The sequence below is a fragment of the Drosophila mauritiana genome, chromosome X (assembly GCF_004382145.1).
Source record: "Drosophila mauritiana strain mau12 chromosome X, ASM438214v1, whole genome shotgun sequence".
Classification (NCBI taxonomy): domain Eukaryota; kingdom Metazoa; phylum Arthropoda; class Insecta; order Diptera; family Drosophilidae; genus Drosophila; species Drosophila mauritiana.
In genome coordinates this window covers 2,888,644-2,913,612 of record NC_046672.1, presented here as the reverse complement: position 1 = coordinate 2,913,612, position 24,969 = coordinate 2,888,644, and the positions used below count along the sequence as shown (strand labels likewise).

At 43.2% G+C, this 24,969-nt stretch overlaps 1 protein-coding gene across 1 annotated transcript; it reads left to right on the top strand.

Annotated features, from left to right (window-relative positions):
• Nucleotides 1-3,131: 3,131 nt before the first annotated feature.
• Nucleotides 3,132-24,406, top strand: LOC117146524 (irregular chiasm C-roughest protein). The gene is made up of 8 exons (XM_033312790.1): nt 3,132-3,544; nt 10,691-10,793; nt 18,707-19,205; nt 19,351-19,551; nt 20,424-20,654; nt 20,952-21,054; nt 21,437-21,985; nt 22,112-24,406. Exons 3-8 carry the CDS (start codon nt 18,711-18,713, stop codon nt 22,825-22,827), a joined length of 2,295 nt encoding a protein of 764 aa, XP_033168681.1. The 5' UTR covers nt 3,132-3,544; nt 10,691-10,793; nt 18,707-18,710; the 3' UTR covers nt 22,828-24,406.
• The last annotated feature ends 563 nt before the right edge of the window (nt 24,407-24,969 follow it).

Below are 24,969 nucleotides of genomic sequence, written 5' to 3'. Positions count from 1 at the left end.
TGCATTTTAATGCGCCCCAGACTGACAGCCATGGGCGGGGCTTTCCAGGGGGAAGAAGGAGGAGGTCTTGATCCCTTTCGCTTTGCATTTTGTTATATTTTTATTTCACTTTATTTCTCTCTTCTTTTTTTTTTTGAGGGCTGAAAACTATTTGTTGCTGCCGCTGCTGTCAACTTCTGGGGCGGGGTAGCCGGGGGACTTTGAGTCAGCATCCCCTTCGGTGCCCCCCTTTTTTGGCTGGAACATATTTGCACTGTCTGGCAATTTTTAAGCAATTTCAGCATGACTTGGGTGGGACATTTTCCCCCATTTCACCTCATCCCCTGCCGCACGACTGGAAATGCTGCATCCTGTTTAAATGTTTTCCCTTTCCATGGCATCTTTTTACAGCCAGGCGAAAAAAAAGGAAAATTAAACGGGGAAGGAGGAGGGTGCAGGTCGCGTCGTTGAAATTAAAAATAAATTTCACAGTAAACACACATAAAAAGAGACGCTGGCATTGGCCTCTGTACCGAGGGGGGCTTGTGGGGTGTATGAATGGGGATTAGATGCAAAGAAACTCAATCGCTGGAAGTCCTCGGGAAATTTAACATATCACTTTAGTGGCTGACTAACTTTTTTTATTAAAAACCTGGTGTTAATTGTAATAAATAGCTTAAAATAAGTTAATAAAAAATTTCGAAAATTCAGAAAACATTTTCAGGGGCCCAATCAGTCGGTTTAGCCGATAACTCCCCGGCTTTCCAGGGTATCGGTTTCGAAAAAAGGCAAAAACACGGGAATTTCCAGGGGAACACGGCGCAGTGCAAAAAAAAGGAAAAGAACGGCCGGACGTTCAAAAATAGTTCGAGGAGTCTGCAACAATCCCGGGGGAAGGACGACGCTCCAGGAGATTGGCGGTGTCTTTCTGCCCTTGAATCCCAGAATCCCGGAGTATCGGGAGCGGAAAAGCGTGCCAAAGTACAGCTGTACGGGAGATGGAAATGGGGATGAGGTGGGGTTACGGAAAACAGGAATACGGGATGTGGACTTCGGATCGGTGGTAGGGGACATTTAACTTACACGTCTGAGTGCTTATATTTAGCTGCCTGGCAACAATGATGGAAAATCCAAATGGGGGACGGCACTGAATGTCTGCATCTGCAGTTGCCATGGAGAGTTTTTCGCTCCGCCCCTTTTCCTCACCTTAATGAGCAGCCGAAACTGTCAACTAAAAACAGGGATAAACAGAGCCGAGAAGGTACATAATTTTGAATTGATACAATATGCTATGGAAATAAGTCTTGAATTCAAGAAATGAAATTTAAGACGTTCGTAAGTGTAGCTTAGAATTGTATAGATCCCGTGAGATTATATTTTCGAATTGAAACCACAAATTAGCTATAACAAATTGGTTTTGGGGTTAAAAAGGGTGTACGCGATAAGGAGCTATCTGAAATATTTAAGGACAAAGCTTGTGCATGCATTTCGATTTTATTGGTTATGCAGTGTTTCAAAATGCTGCAACAGAAATCCTATCTTGCGAATGGAATTTATGGGATCTAGCCATGGACCTTCTTATCGGGAAAGGCTTTTTGTTATAGTTTGTTGGGCTGTTTATAAACAATTTTGGACTACGCATATGGAGAGAGGACCAGTAGAGGAAATGCCCTAACTATGCAACGTTCGTCTTATCTGTCGTCTTTGTGTAAATTTAGAGCGCAATGCATTGATATTCCCATACGGCGGCCATAAATTACACGACAATTACTTGGGGAGCCGAAGAAAATCAGCGGTGCTTGGAAAATCCCCCCTCGAAAAGGCAAGAAATGCGAGGAAAGAGGCGCGAAGAGAGAGCGGAAAATTGGAAGAGAGCCGACACTTCATCACTCCCTCGAATTTTCCGATTTTCCGGCGGTGCCTCCCTCACACGCGTAGTTTAAATTGCGTTCGCAGCAATCGTGCCATAAATTTCCCTCCCGAAACTTGTTTATTTTGGTCTTGCATGTCTCCAGTGCCGAAATCTTCCCATCCAACAGTCCATCTTCATCGCTGGTATCTTTGTATCTTCTGTATCTCCGTGTATCTCGTGGAGCGCACAGCTTGTGTATCGATTCAATTATGGGAAAACTTAGAATCAACTCATCATGCAGTCGATTGATTAACAAGTCGCACCTAGTAAAATGGCTCCCACAGAGTTTGAGTTTTCAGCTGAGTTTGGCTTTACAAGTGTGACATTTGGAATGTTCTTAATCCAACTAAATTATGTATGCAGCAAAAAGCGTAGCAATGTTGGCACTTCAAAATGGGCTGCTTAATGTTAAAATAAAGCTAATTTAATGTTAAATGAATCGCTTTTTGAAAATTTTGTTTAACACTTCTCTGTGTGGTTCCCATGGGACTTCCTCCGTTTTGTCAAGCCACAGATTTGGTCTTTTACTCAAATTGCTCTGAAGAGGACCATATGTCGCTCTTCACAGCCCTTCTGGCATTCCACAATCCGAAGAAAGACTGCAGATTTCTACCAAAACGGGAAGAATTGTGGGTGCGAAGAAGGAGGAGAGATGCTGGTGAACAGCTGCTGTCCCGACAGCATTGACCTCTTGACGGCCAATTCTCCTACTTTATCTCAATCTGCAGCGTTTAAAGGGTTTATACTTTATGTGATCTTTTTTTATCTTCTCCGGCAACAGTTGGTGGTCCACACTTTTGGCGGAAGGTGGCGCTGCTAACAGCAAATCAGAGTGCAATTAAGGCCAAAAGACAGATGGCCAAAAATCGTGGCACATCGGCCGGCAATATCCCCAAATTTGCTTGCACAGAACAAAAAAATGTATAGCGAACACTAAATAGATTCGTATAAATTGTTTATGATATTTTTTAATATAATTAAAACGTATTTATACATTGCATGATTTGAAAATATGAATTGCAATTTATTAAAATTTTGAAAATTTAAGAAACATTGGCATCCAAACAGATGCGAAATGAATAACAAAATAGAACAGAGGTTGCGTCGAGCCGCGCTGTTAGCCCTGTTGCATGCTGTTAGAGCTCGAAACAGCACTTGCAACATCCTCGAACATGTTGCGTCGCTTTGTTTTGTTTGAGGACAGGCCGCGCCGGCCGAAGAAGTCGGATTTTTGGATCGAGTTCGCACTTCGTTCCGTTCGCTCGTACCGTTCGCTTCGCAGCGGCGGAAACTCCGTACTTTCGATAGCTGGTATCTCACAGATACTTTTCGAGACCCCGAAGACGAGAACTCGCATCGCATATTCGCCCGAGAAAACTCTCAGTAAATGATAATTAAACCGAAATATAACTAAACGAATTTTTTTTTGGTGCAAACGTAAGCCAAAAAATTTCATTTTGGTGTGGATTACCAGTGGAAAAGTGAGTGCTTAAAATGGAATAAACAAGGCTATCATAAAAACAAAGCCCGACAAACCAAACAAGCGTAAAATTGTCACCCAACGATTATGGATTAGTGCCAGTGGCCGGTCAGATTCAGTTAAAGATATATGCATATAAGAGGACTAAGGAGCCGAAATTGATTAAACAAACAGTGTGAGTAAAAAAGTTAAACAGTCAAATCTAGAGACTTAAACTCCTGTGTTTTGGCTCTTTTCATGAGCCAACTGCAACAGCTGCTCCCTCACTTTGACCTTTTCGTTTGATTTTGTTTATAATATACTGTTGGCCAAGTCTCCGCCTCTTTTGGCCCCTCAAAAGTTTCGCTTTTGGCCACTTTGGCATTTGGATTTCGAGTTAGCTTGAGTGTATTTTTTTCGGAGAAAATATGTGTTTTCAATTGAAAATGGAAGCAAGATTTTCGGTTGTAAGTTGAGTTTGTTTTATTTTTTTCCTTCTGCCTAATGAAATACTCAAGTACTAGTCGCTCAAAATAAAAGTATTTTCTATAAAGTATAGATACTCTACTGAAAAAAATATTATCTCTCGAATAAAGTATAGATCCTATTAATCTGAAAATTATGTTTATTATGGAATATCAAAGTTGAGTTGTATATCAGAGATATACTTTCCCCTCTTCAATAATAGATTTTTAACTCCAGACCTTGGACACCTAATTAGGTTCTTCTGACCATTCCACCCCTGAGCATCTGTAGAAAAAAGTGCTCTTCTTAACTGATTCGATCTTTTCTTTCCTTGGTTTTGCATGATTTATGATTTATGATTTCAAGCAATAACTTTGAAAAACAAAATGTATAGAGCTAGTCAACGATTAGGCATTTCGTAAGCACTTAAGTTGAAAAATTAATATTAAATGTATAGAATGATTTTTTGTTCGTATACAAGTATGTACACAAACAAAAAATCTACTTGAATATGCTAAACAATGCTAAAATCATTCTGAATAATTTACGGCAAACGATAAACTTTAATGAGTATAACATTCAACTTCAAGTTATAATCTACATAATAGCCAATGTATATTAAATGTCCGCTTTGGTGTAATTCTTAAATGCGCATATTTATTTATAACATTTGAATTGTATACCTATTTCAATGGTTTATTTCTGACATTTATGGATTAATTCATTTGGTTTTAATACATTTAATTCCTTTTGTCATTGATTAAATTAAATGCCTGTCTTATTGACACATTCAAAAATCCTAAATCAATTAATAAATCCAATAGAAATTGTTTACTACTCATACTTTTTTTCTGTGTAACTTCCTCCAGCTGTAAGCGAAGAAAATGTTGCTAGCGGCTTTGGTGTTAAAGACAGAAACGCGAGCTAAAGAAGCTGAAGGCCCAGAAGCTTTACCAACACGTCGATACATTGCACACAGATACTCAAGCATCTGCAAATACATATACAAGCGTATCTTCAGACTCACGCACCTGTCCCTTGTCATTAAAAAAGCAAGCAAAGTTTCAATCTTCTTTGGCAAGCTAACCTTTTACTTACTCTGCTCCATCCTCTGCTTTCATATATGTCGCATGATAAACACAGGAAAAATATTGATTGGCTGGGGGATTTGCTAAAGCACGATTAAGAAAACTAGTCTCAGAAAAAATAGGCTGCTACCAAAAAAATTAATTTTTTTAAATTGAAATTGACTTATTTTCATACTTATTTATCTTAAATGAAGCGCCCTTAAATTAATTTTGAGTCGCTGTATTAAGTTTTTTGTTTGAAACCAGAAAGGAAAAAATTTTAAAGTGTATTTGGGAACGTGTGTGTAGCTTTTGGATTTTATAATTTGGCCCAATTTGCTGGCATTGCAAATTGCTAAAAACGTCTGAAACAATCGACAGGAGGAAAATGGGGAGTGTGGGAAAAGGATGGCAGGAGAGGCGTTCGGTAGGCGTGGCAGGAAGTGCAACATGCTCATGTCGCAAGTTGTTGTTGCCTGTATTTCTCCTGCACTTTTTGTTGCTGTGTTATCGATTGGCGAGGCCGCATTTGTTGGATCGTTTTGACGCGTCCTCGTCAGCATGTCGAAACTTATTTTTCCTTTTCAATTTCGCCCTGTGATTTTGCATTTTTTTTTTTTCGCCTGCCTGTCGCTTTGTTAGTTCTTTGCATGCCACAAATTATGTTCGTCACCCCCCTTTGCCCCACCGCTGGATGGATTACCTTGAGAGCGGAGCTGTCAGGCTTTTTGACAGTTTCTGCCGTATCGGTTCCACCGATTTGACTGCTGCGCTCATCCGTTTTGCCTCTTTTTTGTTTGAGAAAGTGTTTCGTTTAATGAATAATTGGTATTTTATATCATTTAGGTACAATAAGAAAATACTCATTGCCTGGTATTTGCATCTGCCAGCTAATTTCTCATCTCATCTCTAAAAAGAAATGCAGACGAGGGCATTCGAAAGGCAAGCAATTTATCCCTTGGTTAATTTGGTTAATTGAAGACAATTGAGGGCCGCTTTGCAGTTCATTAAGCCTCATCAGCGTTGAGAAATGGGGCCCAGAATCCAGAAGTCCGAATCCCAGATCCAGTTCCATCTATACTTTCCATCTCCAGATCTGTTGTCTTGTCGCCAGACTAATTAAAATATTTGCACTCAAATGCTTAAGCAATAAATATTTGTCAAGCCATCATCATTAGGAGGAGAGTCTATAAGAGAGGGGGGGTTCTGACCTCAAAACATGGCACTCCACTTTCTGGGGAGGGGGCAAAATGGAAATGGAAAATGAAAATCTATGAGAGGCGGCATTTTTAAAGTGCGCCACTTTGGCCTGCATTTTTGATGAGCTTTAATGGCGCCGCCTTAATGCAAGTGAAGCATGCAGGGGGTGGGCATGGGGATCGGTTTGGGGGGTTGGGAAGCACCCCGCTCATGGTGCCCCCTACCATTCGCCCACCACTCTCCGCCCGCCGAGAATGCCAATTAATAGTCATTGATGGGAAAAGTTGGACCCAGAGTGGAAAGGCAGGGAAACTGAAGTGTGCCATCGCCTTGAAAAGGCTAAAAGGGGGTGGGAAAAATTGCAGGAAAATCTCCCCCCAGAGTGGGGGTTAAAATGGAAAACGGGCCGCCATGTGTGATTCCATTCCCTTGACTTTTCGGTGGTTGGCAAGCGGCCCAAAAGAAAAAAGAAAAAAAGAAGCGAAAAGACCCAAGAAATTCGTATCTCAAATGGGGACAAACATCAAATTAGTCTAAAAATGAAAGAGGGTGATTTACAGGGGGGGAACATTCAAAGGCTGAGCTCAAACGGGCATAAAATTTCCTTATTGTCGGACAGCAGTCGGAATAAGAAAACGAAGTCCGAAAATGAATGGCCATATGGCCCAAAAACGAGAGTAGAATTCGAAAAATGGCCATTTTCGGGGGGTAAAGAAGGTAAAGCGGAAGCTGTCGATAGTTTGATGAATAAATATGTCTCAGATGGGAAGCTCAAATTTATGTCAAGCCTAATTATGTTATATTTGGGATAAGTGTTTCGCCTAGCGCTATAGATCACAATATAAAGGGGTACATTTGTATCAATGGATAGTGGATTTAATTATAAAATATGTACCTTTGCTGACTTGTTAAATATCAAGAGATTTTTATTGAGAGCTCTTAGATTGCATATCTACAATGATACTTAACACTAATTAACCTAATCTGTAGTTGTTCTGAGCCCTCGCGAATTCCCCAGGATTACACCCTCCTCTAAGGACCATTTTCATCAGCAATTGAACGCGACGCGAGCTGGAAGAAAAAAGCGCTCAGAAATTGAGAGAACTTATGAAAATGTTTTACAATATCCTTTTCGTGTTATTACAAGTGTACGTCCTTGTCGCCAGCTTTGTCAGAATGTCTGGCAACGCTACTTGTGCGCTACTTTCCTCCCGGCTTTCCACCCCGAATTCGCCGCCGCTTCTCCCCCAGATCTTCTCCGCTAAGCGCCTTCTTCGGGTAGAACATCTTCACTCCTTTGGGGCGTCGTCAAGTTCGCGCTGCGTTTGAATATGTCATTACTCGTTTGGCCCCCGCATTTCCCCAACAATGTTGACGCGTTGTCGTCTCCATTCACCCACTTGCCCACCCACTGGCCCGCCACACCACCGCCCCACCGCATCACCATCTCACCCTGCCGACGTGTGGGTGGTGCTGGTTTCCTTTTCTTGGCCTGACTCCGCTTGGCCCGACTGACGGAAGTGACAGTTGAACATTCATTCATTCATTCATTCGCTCGCCGGCTCATTCATTCAGCCCGTACTCAGCTAAAAATCCACCCAAAAACCACCCAAAACCAAGTCGCGGAAGGGGAAAAATCAAGCAAGGCACCCGGCGACCGGGAACCATAAAGAAAAAGCAAGGCAGTGGCAAAAAATAGAAGAACCTACGAAATTTCTATGGCAATTTGGGCAGCAACGTGAAAAATGTTTAGAGATGCTAGCGTGATGAGTTTACTGAATTGAATTACTGAAATCGCGAGATCTTAAGCATCTTTTGATCGTACTTAATTGATTGGCTATGAAATTAGTTGCATTAAGTTTTCCTAAATAAATTTAAGATACATGTATATAGCCACGAAGTGATATCCCAATCTTGCTCTATTCACGCTGCCATCTCGAACGGGAAAGAAGTAACCATGTGCGATGTCTTCGTCTCCGACTTTTGGGCGGAAACACAACGCAATGACTGAACGGAAGTTTTTTGGAAGCGCATAAAATTATTATGGAGTCGTCCTGCACGGTCTCCCCGTTCCCTGTGCCCCTTCTTCAATCCGTATCTGTATCTGAATATATATACGTATATGTATGTATCTTCTTGCCTTCGAGGACGTGGCGCGTCAATTGAGAATTCGAGTCTAGGACCTTAGCCTCCACTGGCACTTCATAGTCCTGCCGCAGTCAGCTTTTTTATGGCTCTCCTTTTCCTTTGTGAATTCACTTTAGTTTGCTGTCCGGGCTATCTCTATCTCCTTTCTGCCGTATTATTTTTATGCGCAAATTTAATATTTACATTTAGCCAAAGTGGATTTCGGGCGGCTATCGTTGGCTCTGTTCGGGCATTTTTATCAACTGACAACTTCTGACCGCAGAATGTTCCCGTCCTCGCTGATTCTCAGATGTATCTGCAAGATAAACAAGAACAGGGCAAGAAGCAGCCGGAATAAAATGGCATTTAGATAAGCCCGAAAACTTTGGACAAGGCTCAAAGGTGGGGGCTCTACTTCTACTGCTTCTACATGTGAAATACTTGCGGTCTACAAGATTAAAATTCCGGAGCGATGATAGCGGGATGATGGTCAAGGAAAGGGAGCGGACTTTTGCGAAGATCTTGGGAAAATCCCGTCAGGAATATGCCAAGTCGCTTCGAATTACAATTAAAATAGGCAGAGTGAAAGAGTGGTTGAAATTAACTATTTAATGCTGGGGGGAAGGCAAAAAAGTTGCCCAGAACATGGGAGGAGAATTCGGAAAAGTTTTAATAGTGTTCGTGGCGAAAAAAACACGGACGGAACTTTGCCTTTGCCTTACAAGTTAGGAATTATCTGGCTTAGTATTAAATATACAAAAACGTATTTCAATTTTAAATCTACTACCAATATAAGTGGAAAGGGGATAACGTATACTATACCCCGGCGTCCAATAAATAATTCATACGGTTCTGGACTATGAGTCATTATGCAACCACCCCACTGGGCTGCTCTAGTTAAAGTTTCGATTTTATTTATTTTTTTTTTTTGGACAACCACCGAAAATAAGGAATCGCAGTCACCCCGTCGCACTATGAGTCATCGTCATCTGGCAGGACACCCCCGCCGAGGATTAGCAGCTGACTTTGGTCTACGGAGAACAGCTGACGGGGTGCTTTTATTTTCCTTTTTTTCCTGCCAAAGCCACCACCCCCACCCGGGTGGATTTCTCGATATTCCCTTTATTTATTTCCATTTTTTATCCGCGCTGCTGAATTTGTAAAGCATTTCCAAGTACACGAGCGACAAACAGGCAACCACTTAACGCTTGTTGCCACATTCAGCTCCGTTCCAGCTGTCCTGTCTGAAAGTCCTGAGTCCTGAAGTGCGTTCAAAGCCAGGATATCACCCCACAAAGCCCCCTCCCCCCTCCGCCTGCCGAAAAATACAAAAAAAAAAACGAATATATAAAAACACAGAGACAATCGCCTGATTCGGCTTTCGTGCCACACACGTTTTGTACTTTTTCATTTCTGTGTATTTATTTGTATTGTATTGCATGTTCCGTCTGTGTTTGTGTTTGTGTACCTCCGCCCCTGAAGAAGGGGGTTGCCCCCCTCGAAAACCTTAGGCATGCAAGGATATAATCGAGAGCATAGCCAACGGAACCCTCCATGAATCATGTCCGTCGCTTTATCAAACTAAAAAGGGGGTAAGAAGAGCATGGCGGGGGCAGGCAAAAAGGGGGTTTTTGGGGAAGGCAGTACCCCGTTATCTGTGGTTATATTTACGGGTCTGTGGCATATGTATATGTATAGGAAAGAAGGGGTTGCAAGGACCCCCTAATGCAGGCATCAATTTTTCAATTTGTTTGGAGTCTTTGCATGCCAGTTGAAAATATTGGGAATAACATCGTCAATTTAATGTGGTTGCATTCTTGGAATTTAGAATCGTAAGCAACCTAAGATGTTACTAAATTGGCAATAAAACGGTTTATTCGATTATTGACCTAATACAGTTTACATTTCTAATCTTCACTGTTTCCAAAGAACATTCATTAATAAATATCTGCGGCCAGCGGCGTTCTGCCATTATATTGCAGCAATATATTTTCATTGCAGCAATTACCAAAGATCATAATAGAAAATTAAGTAGAAAAGTACTGTCGCCTGTGGGGAAAATTCAGCCCCAACGACAAAAACAAAAAAAAATAGAAATAAAGAAGCACACACAACATAGCATAAAAATGTCGATTGTTGACTTTTTATGCGAAATATGCGTGATTCCCTGCAAGTTTTCGGCCAGCATGAAAGTAGTGAGTGAGTACGTAGTGAAGGGGACTACGGGTACATAATGTCTAATAAACATTTTGTGCCCCATAAAAGGGCTATGAATGCGGAAGAACGTCGCTGCCAAACACGGCCTGTGCGTGTTTATGGCCAAGATGAAGACGAACAACATTAGGGCCAACAGAAGCATTAGCCGCAACAATTAATACGTACAGAGGCAAGCAAATGAAGCAGCACAGAAACAAAAAGAAGAATTGAATTAATAATCTTACTTTTGGCTCCCCCTTTTCTTCTGTTCTTTTTTTTTTGCAGATCTCAAGGCCCAAAGGCAAGGAGTAGAAAGAAAGGAGGAAAACAAGAAAAGTGAGAAAGTGACACCCAAGACTTGAGTTCTGCCATTGAAAAGGCGTTGAAGGTAAGTCGGAAAATTAACCATCATATAAAAAACATATTACATTTGTAAAACAAACATGAGTGAATTATTATTATTATTGAATTATCCAATTGGTATGGATTTATTACACACTAAAATATAAATTAGAAAGATTTTATAACATAAATCTTGGCCCAACACTTGGTATCCATCATCCTGTTGGAATTGTAACGAGTCCCTTCTTATAGACACATGTATACACGTTTAAACAACTTTGATATGGACACATGACTGACATTACACAATGGCCATAACAAAACCGAACTCAAGTCGCAACCTCAAAAGAGGAGAATAATAAAATAAAGCCAAGAAATACAATGAGCAGAGATACAGATACAAAAAGAATGGCCCACGCCAAGCCCGCAAATAAGGTAGTGTGGCAACCCTGGCCCGTTGTAACCCCCCTGTTTTGTGCACACACATATATCTACGTATGTACCCCCTTCATTTTGAGCTTGGGCTGGGGTTTGGGTTCGGGTTCGGGTTCGGCGTCCATAATAATTAGTTATAATCGGATTTAGTTAGACGCAAGCGACCGAAGGTGTCGCCAGTTGAAGTTTTCGTTGTTATCGTTGTTCTCGTTGTGACTGTTGTTGCTGTTCTTGTCGTTGCACCACCGCTTGTACTCCGTAACTGAAATAGTATGTGTATTCATTCATACATAAATATATATAAAAGCAGATAGATATATAGATAGACAGATATATATAGATATACCGCCCACACACCCACTCGTGTAACGGTCGACCACAAGGCAATCAAATGGAAAAGCCAGCGAAAGAAAAACTGACAGCGACGAGTGGGTCGTCGAATCGGCGCAATATATATCTGCAAACGACCCAGTATCTCCGGATCGTACCTGCATCTATATGTTATGTCTGTATCTCTGCACCTTTGCTTTCCGTTCGTGTCCATTATTACTGCTCTTTTCTAACACGTTTGCGTTTTCGAGGGGCGGACAGAGGGGATAAAACCTGTATGGGAAAGGTCCCGCTCTTGTTTATTGAATTGATTCGAATTTGTGTGGAGACTCCACTCTGTTCGCTTTTTTGGGACGATTTAAAATGGGGTTTTTTATATTCTTTCGGGGCCTGCAACGCGGCTGCAGTGTCATGTGGTGGGGATATAACTCAATTAGCTGCATGGGGAGAAGGAAATGGGGGATACTGACGGCCGGACAAAAGAATAAGCCCGAGATGAGGTAGCCAGCGAAGATTGTTTATTTTTCGGGCTCAGTTTGGGTTCGGTTCGGTTTGGTTAGGTTTTTTTCTGTTTTTCTCTTTTTTTGGGAGACAGGTACCCGTACCCGAAACAGTGACAGCTGTCAGGTGAGGGTTTTACGATTTTGTTTCGTACTTTCCTGGTCAGGCAATTGTCGTTGTGGATGATAATTTGAAACGAAAACATTGCCTATGGGAACTGGGCGTGCTGTGGAATTGGTTCAAAGAAACGTGGTGTGGTGTTTAGTTAGATGTTGCACTTGCAAGTGCGTGACGCTAGTCGCAATTGTCACTTGGGGCTGGAAAATAGCCTCAAGGAACTCGAGTTGCTGCACGGATTTTGGGAAGAAATTTCGTATACTATTAGTTACTGAAGAAGCATAAATGCTTACAATCTGACGCCTATTCAAATACTGTCTGGTCAAGTGCAGCTTTCGAAATCGTTTTTCACTCTTTGCCAATGGTCGTCTCTGGTGGGTTTTCGTTTATTTTATTTTTTATTTGGGGTTCGGATTGGATCGATCTATGTCAAAGTGGCGGCCCACACGAAAACGGGTAGAAATAAAACGAAATGGATGGAAATCAAATGAAAAAATGTCGGTGTGTGGGCGAACTTGGACTTGGAATGGAACTCGAATGGAGCATAAAATATGTTAATAAGGCTTAAAGTTATACAAATCTCTACTGGCTGGTCGGACTGGCTGAGCTGGCTGGCTGGCTGGCTGGCTGGCAGCGTCGATCGCTTGTAATACAAAACCATAAACATGAATTTGAAAAAAATGCTAAACGTAAAGTGGAGAAGCTGCTGCGGTCGCTGGGGAACCCAAAACCAAAACCAAAACCAAACCAAACCAAAACCTAAACCCCAACCAAAACCAAAACCCCGACTAAACCCAAGTTGAAGCCAGCTGGCTTGTCATTGTTGCAGTGTCTTTTCTTGGCCTGGCTTAATTTCCTGCTGCTCGACTTCAACTTGTTTTGCTTCTTCGCAGCTTCTCCCCTTTTCAGTCAGCCGAAAAAGAAAAAATCGAAATAATATAACCACACACACACACACACACAAAAGAGCATAAAAAACAACAACCACGAAATCAGTTAAGTTCAGGTGTTCAATTTACTGATTGAAATTCTGCTTCGATGTGGCCAAGCAACTTTCATTCGCTCTGCTCCATTCCCCAAGCCCATCTCCTTTATACATATGTATGTACATATATACTAGTACCATAGCAAACCCATACATCTCTATCTTATGATTTTATTTGGAGTTTCGGCTGCTGCGAGTTCGATTCATAATTTTATGCCTGGCCATGTCAGGAATTATGTTAGAATTATGCTAATGAGAGTCCGATCGAGCCGAGATGCTTTAATTATACACGGCTAACAAGTTTTTCACCCCCTTTGCCAGGTCTTAACCCCGCGGAGCTTGAAGAATTGATGAATAACTTAACTCGTTCTTCTGGGTGAGCTGCAGTTGGTTATTATATTAAGGCAAGACGGAGTCTCGCCTTGATTCGATTAGTGTTATGAAATCTGAGATGGCTCCAAGTTTCGCTTCGGGCTAATTGATCTAAGTAAGGGAGTTTATAGTTCAAGACATTTACCCACATTGATCGTAGATTGAAAAAACAAAGATATCTCCTTCACTACTGCATTACTTTGCGAGTTCAGTGTTGTAAATGTATCTAAAAGTGCTTAACACATACCATGGTTATCAGTTGCTTCAAAGTCTTTCAACTTTGTCCCAACGTTTCGTTTTCTCTTTAGATAATTATCAGAACCACTTTTTTAAGGATGAGCGATGACCTTTCAGCTTGCGTTTACTGTTCCGTTAACTTGTGCTGACTTGGGCGAAAAACTTCTGGTGTGTGGCCCATTAATAGGCGATTTAAGTTTATTTTTCTGCCAGTTGCCTTTTTATTGGCACTGGAATGGGCCCACAACTCGCAGATTCCGTTGGCCCACTTTGGCCCCCTTTGGCCCCAGGACACACATTTGTCTGGTAATCAGAGATGGCAGCAGGAAAGAAGGAGAGGGTTCTCGGAATCCGGAGCAGTCATCATCCTTTGACTTTGACTCCTCCTCCCCGGCTTTCTCCGTTTGCCACTTAGCAGTTGCCTTTTAGTTGATTTGTTCGAGCAAACAAATTGTCAACCGAAAGGGGCGGAGAGAAAGGGCGGAGGCCCGCACAGACATACGCACAAATTGATTTTAATTGTTAAGCATTCCCTTTTTTAATTGTCCTAATCTCTGCTGAACCCTGGACCTCGACCAATATCCTTTATGCCATTTCCGGTTATCCCCGATTCCCCGATTCCTGTCCCGTTTACCCTTCCGCTTGTTGCCTTTTCCATTTTGTCAGCAAAAGTCCTTTAAGTAGCCTTCCTTTTGGCCGAGCTTTTTTTCTTCCTTTTCCTTTTGATTTTTTTTTTTTTTTTTGGTGAAGGGTTAACCGGTCCCTAAGGGCACTGGCATGTGTGTGCGATAGAGAAGGACATTGTAGGTGCGACAGAGACAGATGGAGGCGTCCTCAAGTACAGTCGACACTTTAACTGACAGTTAAAGTTGAGTTTTCGGTTTGTTTTGGGAAACTTCGAGGCTGCTGGGACAGCTTACTCAGGCCAACAGAAAAGAAAAGCAAGGATGTGTGCCAGAGATTCACTTACTTTGCAACGCATTACGTTGCATTTGAGGCAGCTTGTTTTCGCAATGAAGAAATGTATGCCTGGTCTCTTTGGGGCTTATGTCTATATAGTCTATATATTATTATTCTAAAAAATATGTTTAGTGCTTAATATTACTATGCGATCGAAGTCGTCTTATTCGGCCGGTAAAATGAACAAAAACAGATTGTCGTTCCATTGGTGAAGATAATTCCACCGATTTCGAGGCCACAATCTGGGACTTAACCCTCTTCTCGGACTGTCTCTTTCGCTCTTAACCCCATGCTGCCAATCACTGGCAAACAGCAAACTCCGATGGCAAGAAAAGCATTTCCGTTGCGAACGCTTTCCGCTCCAGTTTTCAATTTTCGCAGCTCCGGCAACACAGAGATACAGTAATTATTTTCAGGCGACGCTTATCACACATAAATCTCGACTCCCCGGCCCTCCGATCTGAACCAATCCAATCCAATACAATCCAATCGATACCGATACTGCGGACTATATGGGTAGATGGTTGCCTGTTTTGTCAGTCAGTCGGCAGTTGGTCGTTGGACGTTGGAAGTTGCCAGTTTTGCCAGTTGGCAGTTGGCAGCAACTTCCCCGGCCATCGGGCTTCCTTTCTGCAGCTGCCAGTCGCCCCCTTTTCATACGCCCCTGGCCGCCACTGACCACAAGATGCAGCTGCACTTATCCAACATCCAACAGCATCCTTTAATGCCACAGCCCAAGCATCTGTTGTGATATTTATAGTTGCAAGTTGCAACTGGAATCAGTTGGGGAACAGGTGCTAAGACGACGCCCGAGATCGAGTTGTCAGCCCAGAGCGAGAAAAAAAGGGTTACTGGTTGCGCGAAATCAAAAAAAAAAAAATATTTATATAGAAAATCCAAGAATTGATGTTCTATATAGTATAGTATATAGTAAGACTTAACCCAAAGCACAGATTAAATAGGGAATATATGTAACTTAACACCGGATTTCGATATTGCCTTTTTTTTTGAGCAAACAATAAATCAAAATTTAAATTATAAATTACACATTTTCCGTGAAGCACTTCCACATTCCGGGCGGCGCTAATTATTATTTTTGTTCGCCCCTGTTAGCCAGTGTAAGAAACGTAAACCAGTTTTCACGATCGCATTATTATCGCCGGTTCGCTTCGGTTATTAGATGCAAGCTGCAGCGGATGTGCGGCTTCCTTCGAGACTTTTGTCATTTACGGTTTATCTATCCCCCTTGCGATACCTGCCCCTCCGCCGCCCATTTTCCTAGCCCGCCCCCCGCCCAACGACGGCTGCTCCTTCTAAGCACGTCGAAGTGGCTCTCATAAATCAATAAAGAAAGGCCCACCTGGTACAAATAACTTTGAAAAATTTATATTGAACACTCGCCTTGCCTCTTCCTCTTGCGAAAGTTTTTCGGCAGGTGGGTGGCGTTGGGTGGGGTGGGGTGGCGGTGGTGGCCAGGGGGACACCCGGGCTCACCACTTGAGCTGTAGTTCCGTGGCGAAGAGAGATGCCCAGGCACTTTCCAACCAGATGGCAGCTGCTACTGTTAAGTCTCGGACTTGGCCAATGAGTGGAGTGATTTGTATTGTTGGCCAACCACTGCCCACTGCGCCAACCGTCCCCTGCACCACCCACACGATTGCGGGTGGGGAGATTGGGAGCAGTTTTCTTGTATGACATGCCCTGGATACTGAGACAGTGACAGCAACATGAAGAAAGCAAATTAAAAAAGCCAAAAAGTTAAAGAATTTTAAAGGAAAATCTGTTGTGGCTCCCCGAAGGTCAGGAGACTTTGAACGAGCTTTAAAATGCAATCTAATGATCCAAACCCGTTCGATTTTATGTCTTAATAAGAAAACCGATTGGGAGCAACGTTTAAGAATTTAAGAGTATGCTTATATGTTTATATAATTATTATTTTTGAAGTCAAGTTGCCGTCCTGCATCGAATTCTTGGCTACGATCGGGTTTTGCCGTAAATTCCTCGCTGGCAATAAAGCCAATTTCTTCGATCCAATAATACGCTGGCTGGCCATCAACACTTTCCCAAAAATTAAAGCCGAAATCTTAAAACAGATGAAACCGAATCTTTATCGCCCATAAAAGGCAGGGCCACCAAATGAAAATAAAACTTCCCGTGAGCGTGTCTAAAATCGGTTTAATTGCCTTGGCAAACGCAGCATTATCATCTTCAGCTGGAAGTTGGTGCTGATCTGAAGATTTCCATCGAATGGAGTTTCTCCCACAGCGTCGGATTGGGAATTTCTGGTTTTTGCTCTTCGGATACAACTCTAATTTTGAGTAATTTTCAGGCCCCGCCTCTCGCATTTCTAACCCTTCCGTTTTGTCCAACATTTTTTGTTTCCAACGGAAGCCCGCTAATCTTTTGCCTCCGTTGGCATATTTTTTGGGTTATTTTTTTTATGGATTTCTCCTCTTCTATTATTTCATTTTCTGTTATAATTTCGTTTAATTCGAGGCGCCAATTTCCGTATAAATGCAATGAAAACAAATAATAGCGACGAACTACAAGAAAACGAAATTAGACAGGCGGAAGCAGTCCGAAAGAGTAGAAGACCCAGAAGTCCCAGCAGACCCAGCAGACCCCAAACACCGAGACAATATATACAGAAAATAGTAAAATAGTTGTCCAACAACTGGGAAAAATGCGTGAGAAAATGCCAAGGTAGCCGGCACCTGTACGTCGAGCTGGAAAAGTGGAAAAGCGCTGGGAAACGGAGGTGGAAAAGCGGAAAGGGAGAGTTTAGTACTTAGAGCGAGATTGTGCTTCATATATTGTAGCTGCAATTTATTAGGCAAATCTCCTTAAACGCAACTCGAGCTGAAAGTGCAGATTGAAACTTGTTGGCTGGAGAATTAAGTGGTTACCATAAGGAATTTGGCCCAAGTGATTTCCACGAGGCGGTGAAGACAAAACGAAATCAATTGCCACTTAAATTGGGATCTAAACGATTAGTTTGGCCAGGAAAACTAAGCTTGCTATTAGCATTATTTTGATTGTTTACACACACCTATTTTTCTCTGTGTAATCGTGCCAGTAATAAATAAAGTTTATTTAACTATTTACGTGATTGTACTTTTGTGTTGCTCCAATTTTATTGTTCGCTTTTAATTTAATTCTTGTGCTCGACATATTTGCCCGGTACTTTGCGGAATATTTTTGCAAGATTTCTGCACATTTGCCCCGTTTATGTGGCCCTTTGTCGTAAACTGTGGTATTGCCCCGCGGCTTAAGCCTTTTCTGTGAGGGTGGACCATACGCTACCCAGCACCACCCAGCACCACCCAGCACCACCCAGCACCACCCTGCACCACCCAAACTCCTGCTGCTTTGACTAATTTGAATGTAATTCGTTTTCGGGGCTCACGTACGGCTGTCTGCACTTGGAAAACATGAATAAAACCGAATAAAATGCGAATGAATATAAAAATGGGTACTACGAGTACATGAGTAAAAAAAAAATACCAAACAAAAAAAAAAACACGCGCGCCAACAGCGAACAATAAACGAACAATAATAAGTAATAAGACCCTGAGGCAATTGTGGGCCCCTCTCCCCTCAAAAAATTTGTTCAACAAAACGCGAAACGCGATAAAAAACAAACCAAAAAACGCAACAAAGCAAAACAAAGCGCATAAAAAGCACAGCAAACAAACAAATAGATACATGTGTGAACAAGAAGAAAGACAATTTTGTTCGGAGCTCCATTATATTTATATTGGCGCCTGCTCAAGGCCTCCACCAAAATCCAATCCGGTTTCCCCCGGCCATTGTTGCACAAAAATCGCAGCTAATTGAAGGACATTTGTCATTGGAGGGCGGTGTTCCGTGTTGCAAAGCGCTGTAGGAAGTATCTTTCCATATGTGTTCGAATCAAAGAGGACTGGAAGATAACCAGTGTGCAACAAAATTACCAAAAGGCCGATGAAATTTGTTTCTATTCAACATATAGTGATTCAAGTGCTGCTCTTCACATCTTTCAGCACCATGTTGCACACGATGCAGCTGCTCCTGCTGGCCACTATTGTGGGCATGGTCAGGAGCTCGCCGTACACGAGCTACCAGAACCAGCGGTTCGCCATGGAGCCGCAGGATCAGACGGCGGTGGTTGGGGCCAGGGTAACGCTGCCCTGCCGGGTGATCAACAAACAGGGCACGCTCCAATGGACCAAGGACGACTTCGGACTGGGCACGTCCCGGGATCTGAGTGGATTCGAGCGCTACGCGATGGTGGGCAGTGACGAGGAGGGCGACTACTCCCTGGACATTTACCCAGTGATGCTGGACGACGATGCTCGTTACCAGTGCCAAGTGAGCCCAGGTCCCGAGGGCCAACCAGCCATCAGGTCCACATTCGCCGGATTGACGGTGCTCGTCCCGCCCGAGGCGCCCAAAATCACGCAGGGCGACGTCATCTATGCCACCGAGGATCGCAAGGTGGAGATCGAGTGCGTTTCGGTTGGCGGAAAGCCGGCTGCTGAGGTAAGTGTCTCAAATTGTTTATATTTTCTCCTATGCAGGTGCCTAAAAATATGCTGTTATTTTTGGACCGACTTCATCTAAACTCCTGTGAAAAATAACAACGTACGACCATCCGTGCTCTCCCTCCTTCTCTTACTCCGCGCAGATTACCTGGATTGATGGCCTGGGCAATGTCCTTACGGATAACATTGAGTACACGGTGATACCGCTGCCCGATCAGCGACGCTTTACGGCCAAGTCCGTCCTGCGACTGACCCCCAAAAAGGAGCACCACAACACGAACTTCAGCTGCCAGGCGCAGAACACGGCGGACCGCACCTATCGCTCGGCGAAAATACGTGTCGAGGTGAGTTGTCCCCCGGCCAAAAAACCAGGAGCTGACCCCCCGATGGTCATTCTGTTGACAGGTCACTGCAGGTTTTGCATGAGCATCTACACTAGCACAAATATTAGGCTAAGACGAAAATTAAAAATGAAAATTACTCTCAGGATGCTGCTCTTAGGTCAATAGATTAAATATGTAGGGAAATTAAAAGGCCCGCTTGCTTTCTTATCAGCTAAAGTGTGAGGTATAATCTGGCTCAATAGCTTTTTTTTTAGATCCTAATTTTTTCGAGTGCATCATGCTGCCGCAGACTGAGGTTACCTTATCTATAGCATGAACGGGGCAGAAGAGAAAGAGCCTGCTATCTATTTTACGTGATGCGAGGCGCTGCGGAAGTCCCCTTCTTTCCCGAGGACAGCTGCAAGCCGGGGGATAGTATTTTTTGAATGGGCTTTTGTGCCGGACATGGCTCGACACTGACGGGCTAATTCATGCCCGGACATAAAGGCGCCCATCACGGGTTTCCCTCGAACCCCTCATTTCGTCCGGGGTGTGAAAGTGAGGAGCCAACAAAGACCTGACCTCAGCCCACTTGTCAATGGCCTGGTTTTCGGCAAGATGGGGTGCAGTCGGGGGAGTCACATGTCCATGGCGCTGACAAATCCCTGACGAAGATGTCTGGCCAAGGAGTGCCGGGATTGCCAGCTGATTGAGCTGATTGAGGGCCAGCTTGAAGCGCACGCATGGGAATTCCTTGGTCACCAAGGAGATTGCACATAAATTGGTAGCACAAGTGGGCCTTTGACTAGGAAACGGTTTTATATACATTTATATATATATATGTGAATCTAAAGAGTTTACACTCTATTTAATGTGCGTTGTAACTTTTCCAGGTGAAATATGCGCCCAAGGTGAAGGTGAATGTGATGGGCTCGCTTCCCGGCGGTGCAGTTGGTTCGATTGGTGGTGCAGGCGGTGGCAGTGTCCACATGAGCACCGGTTCCCGCATTGTGGAGCACTCGCAGGTGCGCTTGGAGTGCCGGGCAGATGCGAATCCCAGCGATGTCCGGTACCGCTGGTTCATAAACGACGAACCGATCATCGGCGGCCAGAAGACAGAGATGGTAAGTGGCGCTCCTCCTCCTCATTTCTCCTCGGCGCCTTTCCAGCGCCGCTCCTTTGAGTCGTTCCCCCGAGATTTTAACTCGGGAAAACAGGTTCACATTCCACTTGGCAGGCTGGCGCATAATTAGAGCAACTATTGCGATTAAAATGCTGCCCCTGCTGTTGTATAATGTTGGCAATTATTGAAACCAGTTAGATCGCCACCGGAAAGGCCTAACGTTCCCACAATTAATCGCAACTGGAACTCATGGATCGACCCTCTCCCTCTCTCTCTCCCCGTTTTCCCGTCGTTGCAGGTGATACGCAATGTGACTCGCAAGTTCCACGACGCGATTGTCAAGTGCGAGGTGCAGAATTCCGTGGGCAAGAGTGAGGACAGCGAAACCCTTGACATCAGCTGTAAGTAGTCCAGCACTCTATGCACGTCATTTAAGCTTTTCTGTATATGAAGTAATATCATTTCAATTATAAAACGCAATCTATAGTACAAAAGTGCGACTGCGACTGGCATTTTACTGTTAAATCGTTATTAATAACCGAAAAATCAAAATAAAATACAACATATATTTCTACGTAAATTGTTGACATTTGTGAATTTCCATAAGTCAACAATATAGCTTTGGGCATCACTCTTTTGCCAAAATCAATTTAAAATGGCCATTTAGTGGTTTTCCTTGCAAAACTCCAAACATGGGTTGAACAATAATAAATATTTAAGATATATGTATGCATGCATTAAAATAAGCCAATTTAATATATTATTTATTCGTTTAAATTGCAGATGCTCCCAGTTTCCGACAACGACCGCAGTCGATGGAGGCGGACGTGGGCAGCGTGGTGTCCCTAACCTGCGAGGTGGACAGCAATCCGCAGCCGGAGATCGTCTGGATCCAGCATCCCAGCGACCGGGTGGTGGGCACCAGCACGAATCTCACGTTCAGCGTGAGCAATGAGACGGCTGGAAGGTACTACTGCAAGGCCAATGTGCCCGGGTACGCCGAGATTTCGGCAGATGCCTATGTCTATCTGAAGGGCTCGCCGGCGATTGGGTCGCAGAGGACACAGTACGGATTGGTGGGAGATACGGCCCGGATCGAGTGCTTCGCCAGCAGTGTTCCTCGAGCCCGTCACGTCTCGTGGACGTTCAACGGCCAGGAGATCAGCTCGGAATCGGGACACGACTATTCGATCCTGGTGGATGCCGTGCCGGGGGGCGTGAAGAGCACGCTCATCATTAGGGACAGCCAGGCCTACCACTACGGCAAGTACAACTGCACGGTGGTCAACGATTACGGCAACGACGTGGCCGAGATTCAGCTGCAAGCCAAGAGTGAGTATCGCGTACTAAAGTTATATACACAATAAAATAGTTTGATTTCGTTTTTGAAACGTACAATTTCTTAGTTCATCCGTCATTAAAACGAATTTTCCGCTACTTTTCTTGTGTTTTTCGCAGAGAGCGTTTCCCTGCTGATGACAATTGTGGGCGGCATTTCGGTGGTGGCCTTCCTGCTGGTGCTGACCATTCTGGTGGTGGTCTACATCAAGTGTAAGAAGCGCACCAAGCTGCCGCCGGCGGACGTGATAAGCGAGCATCAGATCACGAAGAATGGCGGCGTTAGCTGCAAACTGGAGCCAGGCGACCGCACCTCGAACTACAGCGATCTGAAGGTGGACATTTCGGGCGGCTATGTGCCATACGGCGACTACAGTACGCACTACAGTCCGCCCCCGCAATACCTGACCACCTGCTCGACGAAGTCCAATGGCAGCTCGACCATTCTGCAGAACAACCACCAGAACCAGTTGCAACTACAGCAGCAGCAGCAACAGAGCCACCACCAGCACCACCCACAGACGACGACCCTGCCGATGACCTTCCTGACCAACAGCAGCGGTGGCAGCTTGACTGGCAGTATTATTGGATCCCGTGAAATTCGCCAGGACAACGGGCTGCCCAGTCTGCAGTCGACCACCGCCTCGGTGGTTAGCTCATCGCCGAATGGCAGCTGCAGCAACCAGAGCACCACTGCCGCCACCACCACCACCACCCACGTGGTGGTGCCCAGCTCGATGGCCCTGAGTGTGGATCCCCGCTACAGCGCCATCTATGGCAATCCCTATCTGAGGTCCTCCAACTCGTCGCTGCTGCCGCCACCCACTGCCGTTTAGGGTGGACCAGCACCGTCCACCACCACCACAACCACCACCACTGCCAACAACAACGATGACCCACTGAGCCACGCTAAGACTGATCTCACAAGGAACCGAGGCCCCGGCGGCTGCTTTAGGGGGGTATCACTGTTCGTGGTGGTGCGTTTTTTCAGCTACCAAAAATTCGAATTGCTTAGGTTTAGGCACTTAGCTCACATACATCCGATTATATAGACATAATCGTAAGCTGATCTTTAGCATCATCATTTCTATAGTCCTTAGGTCTAGGGTATTTTATTTTTTTTGTCGTTTTTGTGTTCTTAGCTTAAGGATCTTACAGTAGGCTAATCCCCAGTTCGATCTAGAGAGAGACTAAGCTTCAAAGAATGAGTGTTAAGCATTTACAGAACAAAAAACAAAAAACAAATCTTAGGAAGATTAGAAAGTTTTACTGCTTGTTGAGAAAACGCCTTAATGTACTAGTTAACTGATTGGGGATTTAACCTCCAGTTACAAAAATAAAATTGGTTTTCTTGGGGGCGGGGATATGCGAGTGCCGTTTTGAACATGTTCTCAGATTTCATATAATGTTTCAAATATTATTTTCCTTTCAAATAAGATTTCCCTTCAACCAAATATGTAATTTTCGTGTGTCTTATACACAAAACTTAATTCACTTCTATTTTTCAAAAATTTTATTGCTATTTTTTTGTACAGCCCAGTGTACATGAGATTTTAGAACTATTTTGTAACGCGCAAGTCTCCCAGAGATTTTGAAATCCCGCGAATATTCTGTCGTCAAAAACAGCTGCCCCTATTTGATCCGCAAAAAATATATAGAAAGGTAATTGAAAGAATTCAATTTTATGTATACACAGATATAGTATATGCTAAATGTTAATGAAATATATACAAGCATGAAGACATTCAGTTGAATGGATAGCGAGTAAGCGAACGAAATGCCAAAGTACCTGATAGTATTTAAGTAGGGGGTGCGAAAGCCTTTGGATCCGTACCGCCCCCATCAACTTCTTCTGAATTATGTAGCATTATCTTTTCTCGCCGAAATTCCAAGCTATGACTTGGAATTCGATAGTGCGTTTTACGGTTAAATAAATATAGAAGCTAGATCTTGACAGTCGCCTTAACTTATGACACGCCCATACATCTCAAAACGCCCATGCAAATATAGGAAGGAAAACAAAAATGAGAGCGTAAACGTATTCAATTCGTCAGTTCAATTGTGCTAAGTGTACTTCTAAGTGTATAACGGTCTAATTATCCTAGTTGTAGCCTAACTAATGATAGACACGCATATTTAAAGTATAGACCTAGCCCTAGATATACATACATGCATTTTTTTTCATAGGCCTAAGCATTATATTTTGATAAGCCAGCGTATTTCGTCTAAGGAGCCCCGGAACAGTAAACATTACTATTTCATTTTGCTATATTTATTAGCTGTGGGCATTTTATTAGTGTCGCCAATTAAGCGCGAAACGAACAAATGTTTTTTGTTTACAAAATGCAAATGATAAAAGCAAATAAGCAGCATGAAACACACACACAAAGTTAAACACGAAAACAAACAAAAAAACTGAATAAAAATTTATTGAAAAAAAGAAAAAAAGCCGAGGAAAGCGAATTGAGAGTTGGACATCAAAGACGAAAGACAAATATACGGTGGGGGGCAAAAAACATTTTTAATTTGCCCAGGTCGGAAGGACCAACTGTCAGTTAGCTGCAAAAAGCCAAAAATCAAACAAACAAAAGTGAAATGAAAATGTTCCACCACTGGCACCACTTGCACCACCACCACCACCGCCAGTCATGTGTGTTAATTTATGGCAAGTCGCCTCGTCGTGTCGGAGTTACTGCACTGTGGAAAAAGGTGGGTATGTTTTCGTAGTTAAGAATGAATTGGCTTTCGAGAATAAGCAAATGGTGAAATAAAAAAGGTTAAAACAAGAAAGAAAAATGTCTTTAACTCTTTTCTGAAAAAATATCCATATATTTGATTTAAACACTTCTATGTTCTTATGTTATTGACTTAATTTAATTTAATTTAAGCTAATTATGTACTAATGCTAATGCTTTTTTTTATAATTTCGTTTCCGTACTTTCGCTCAGTGTGACTGACCAGAGTTGTGAAGTTGACAA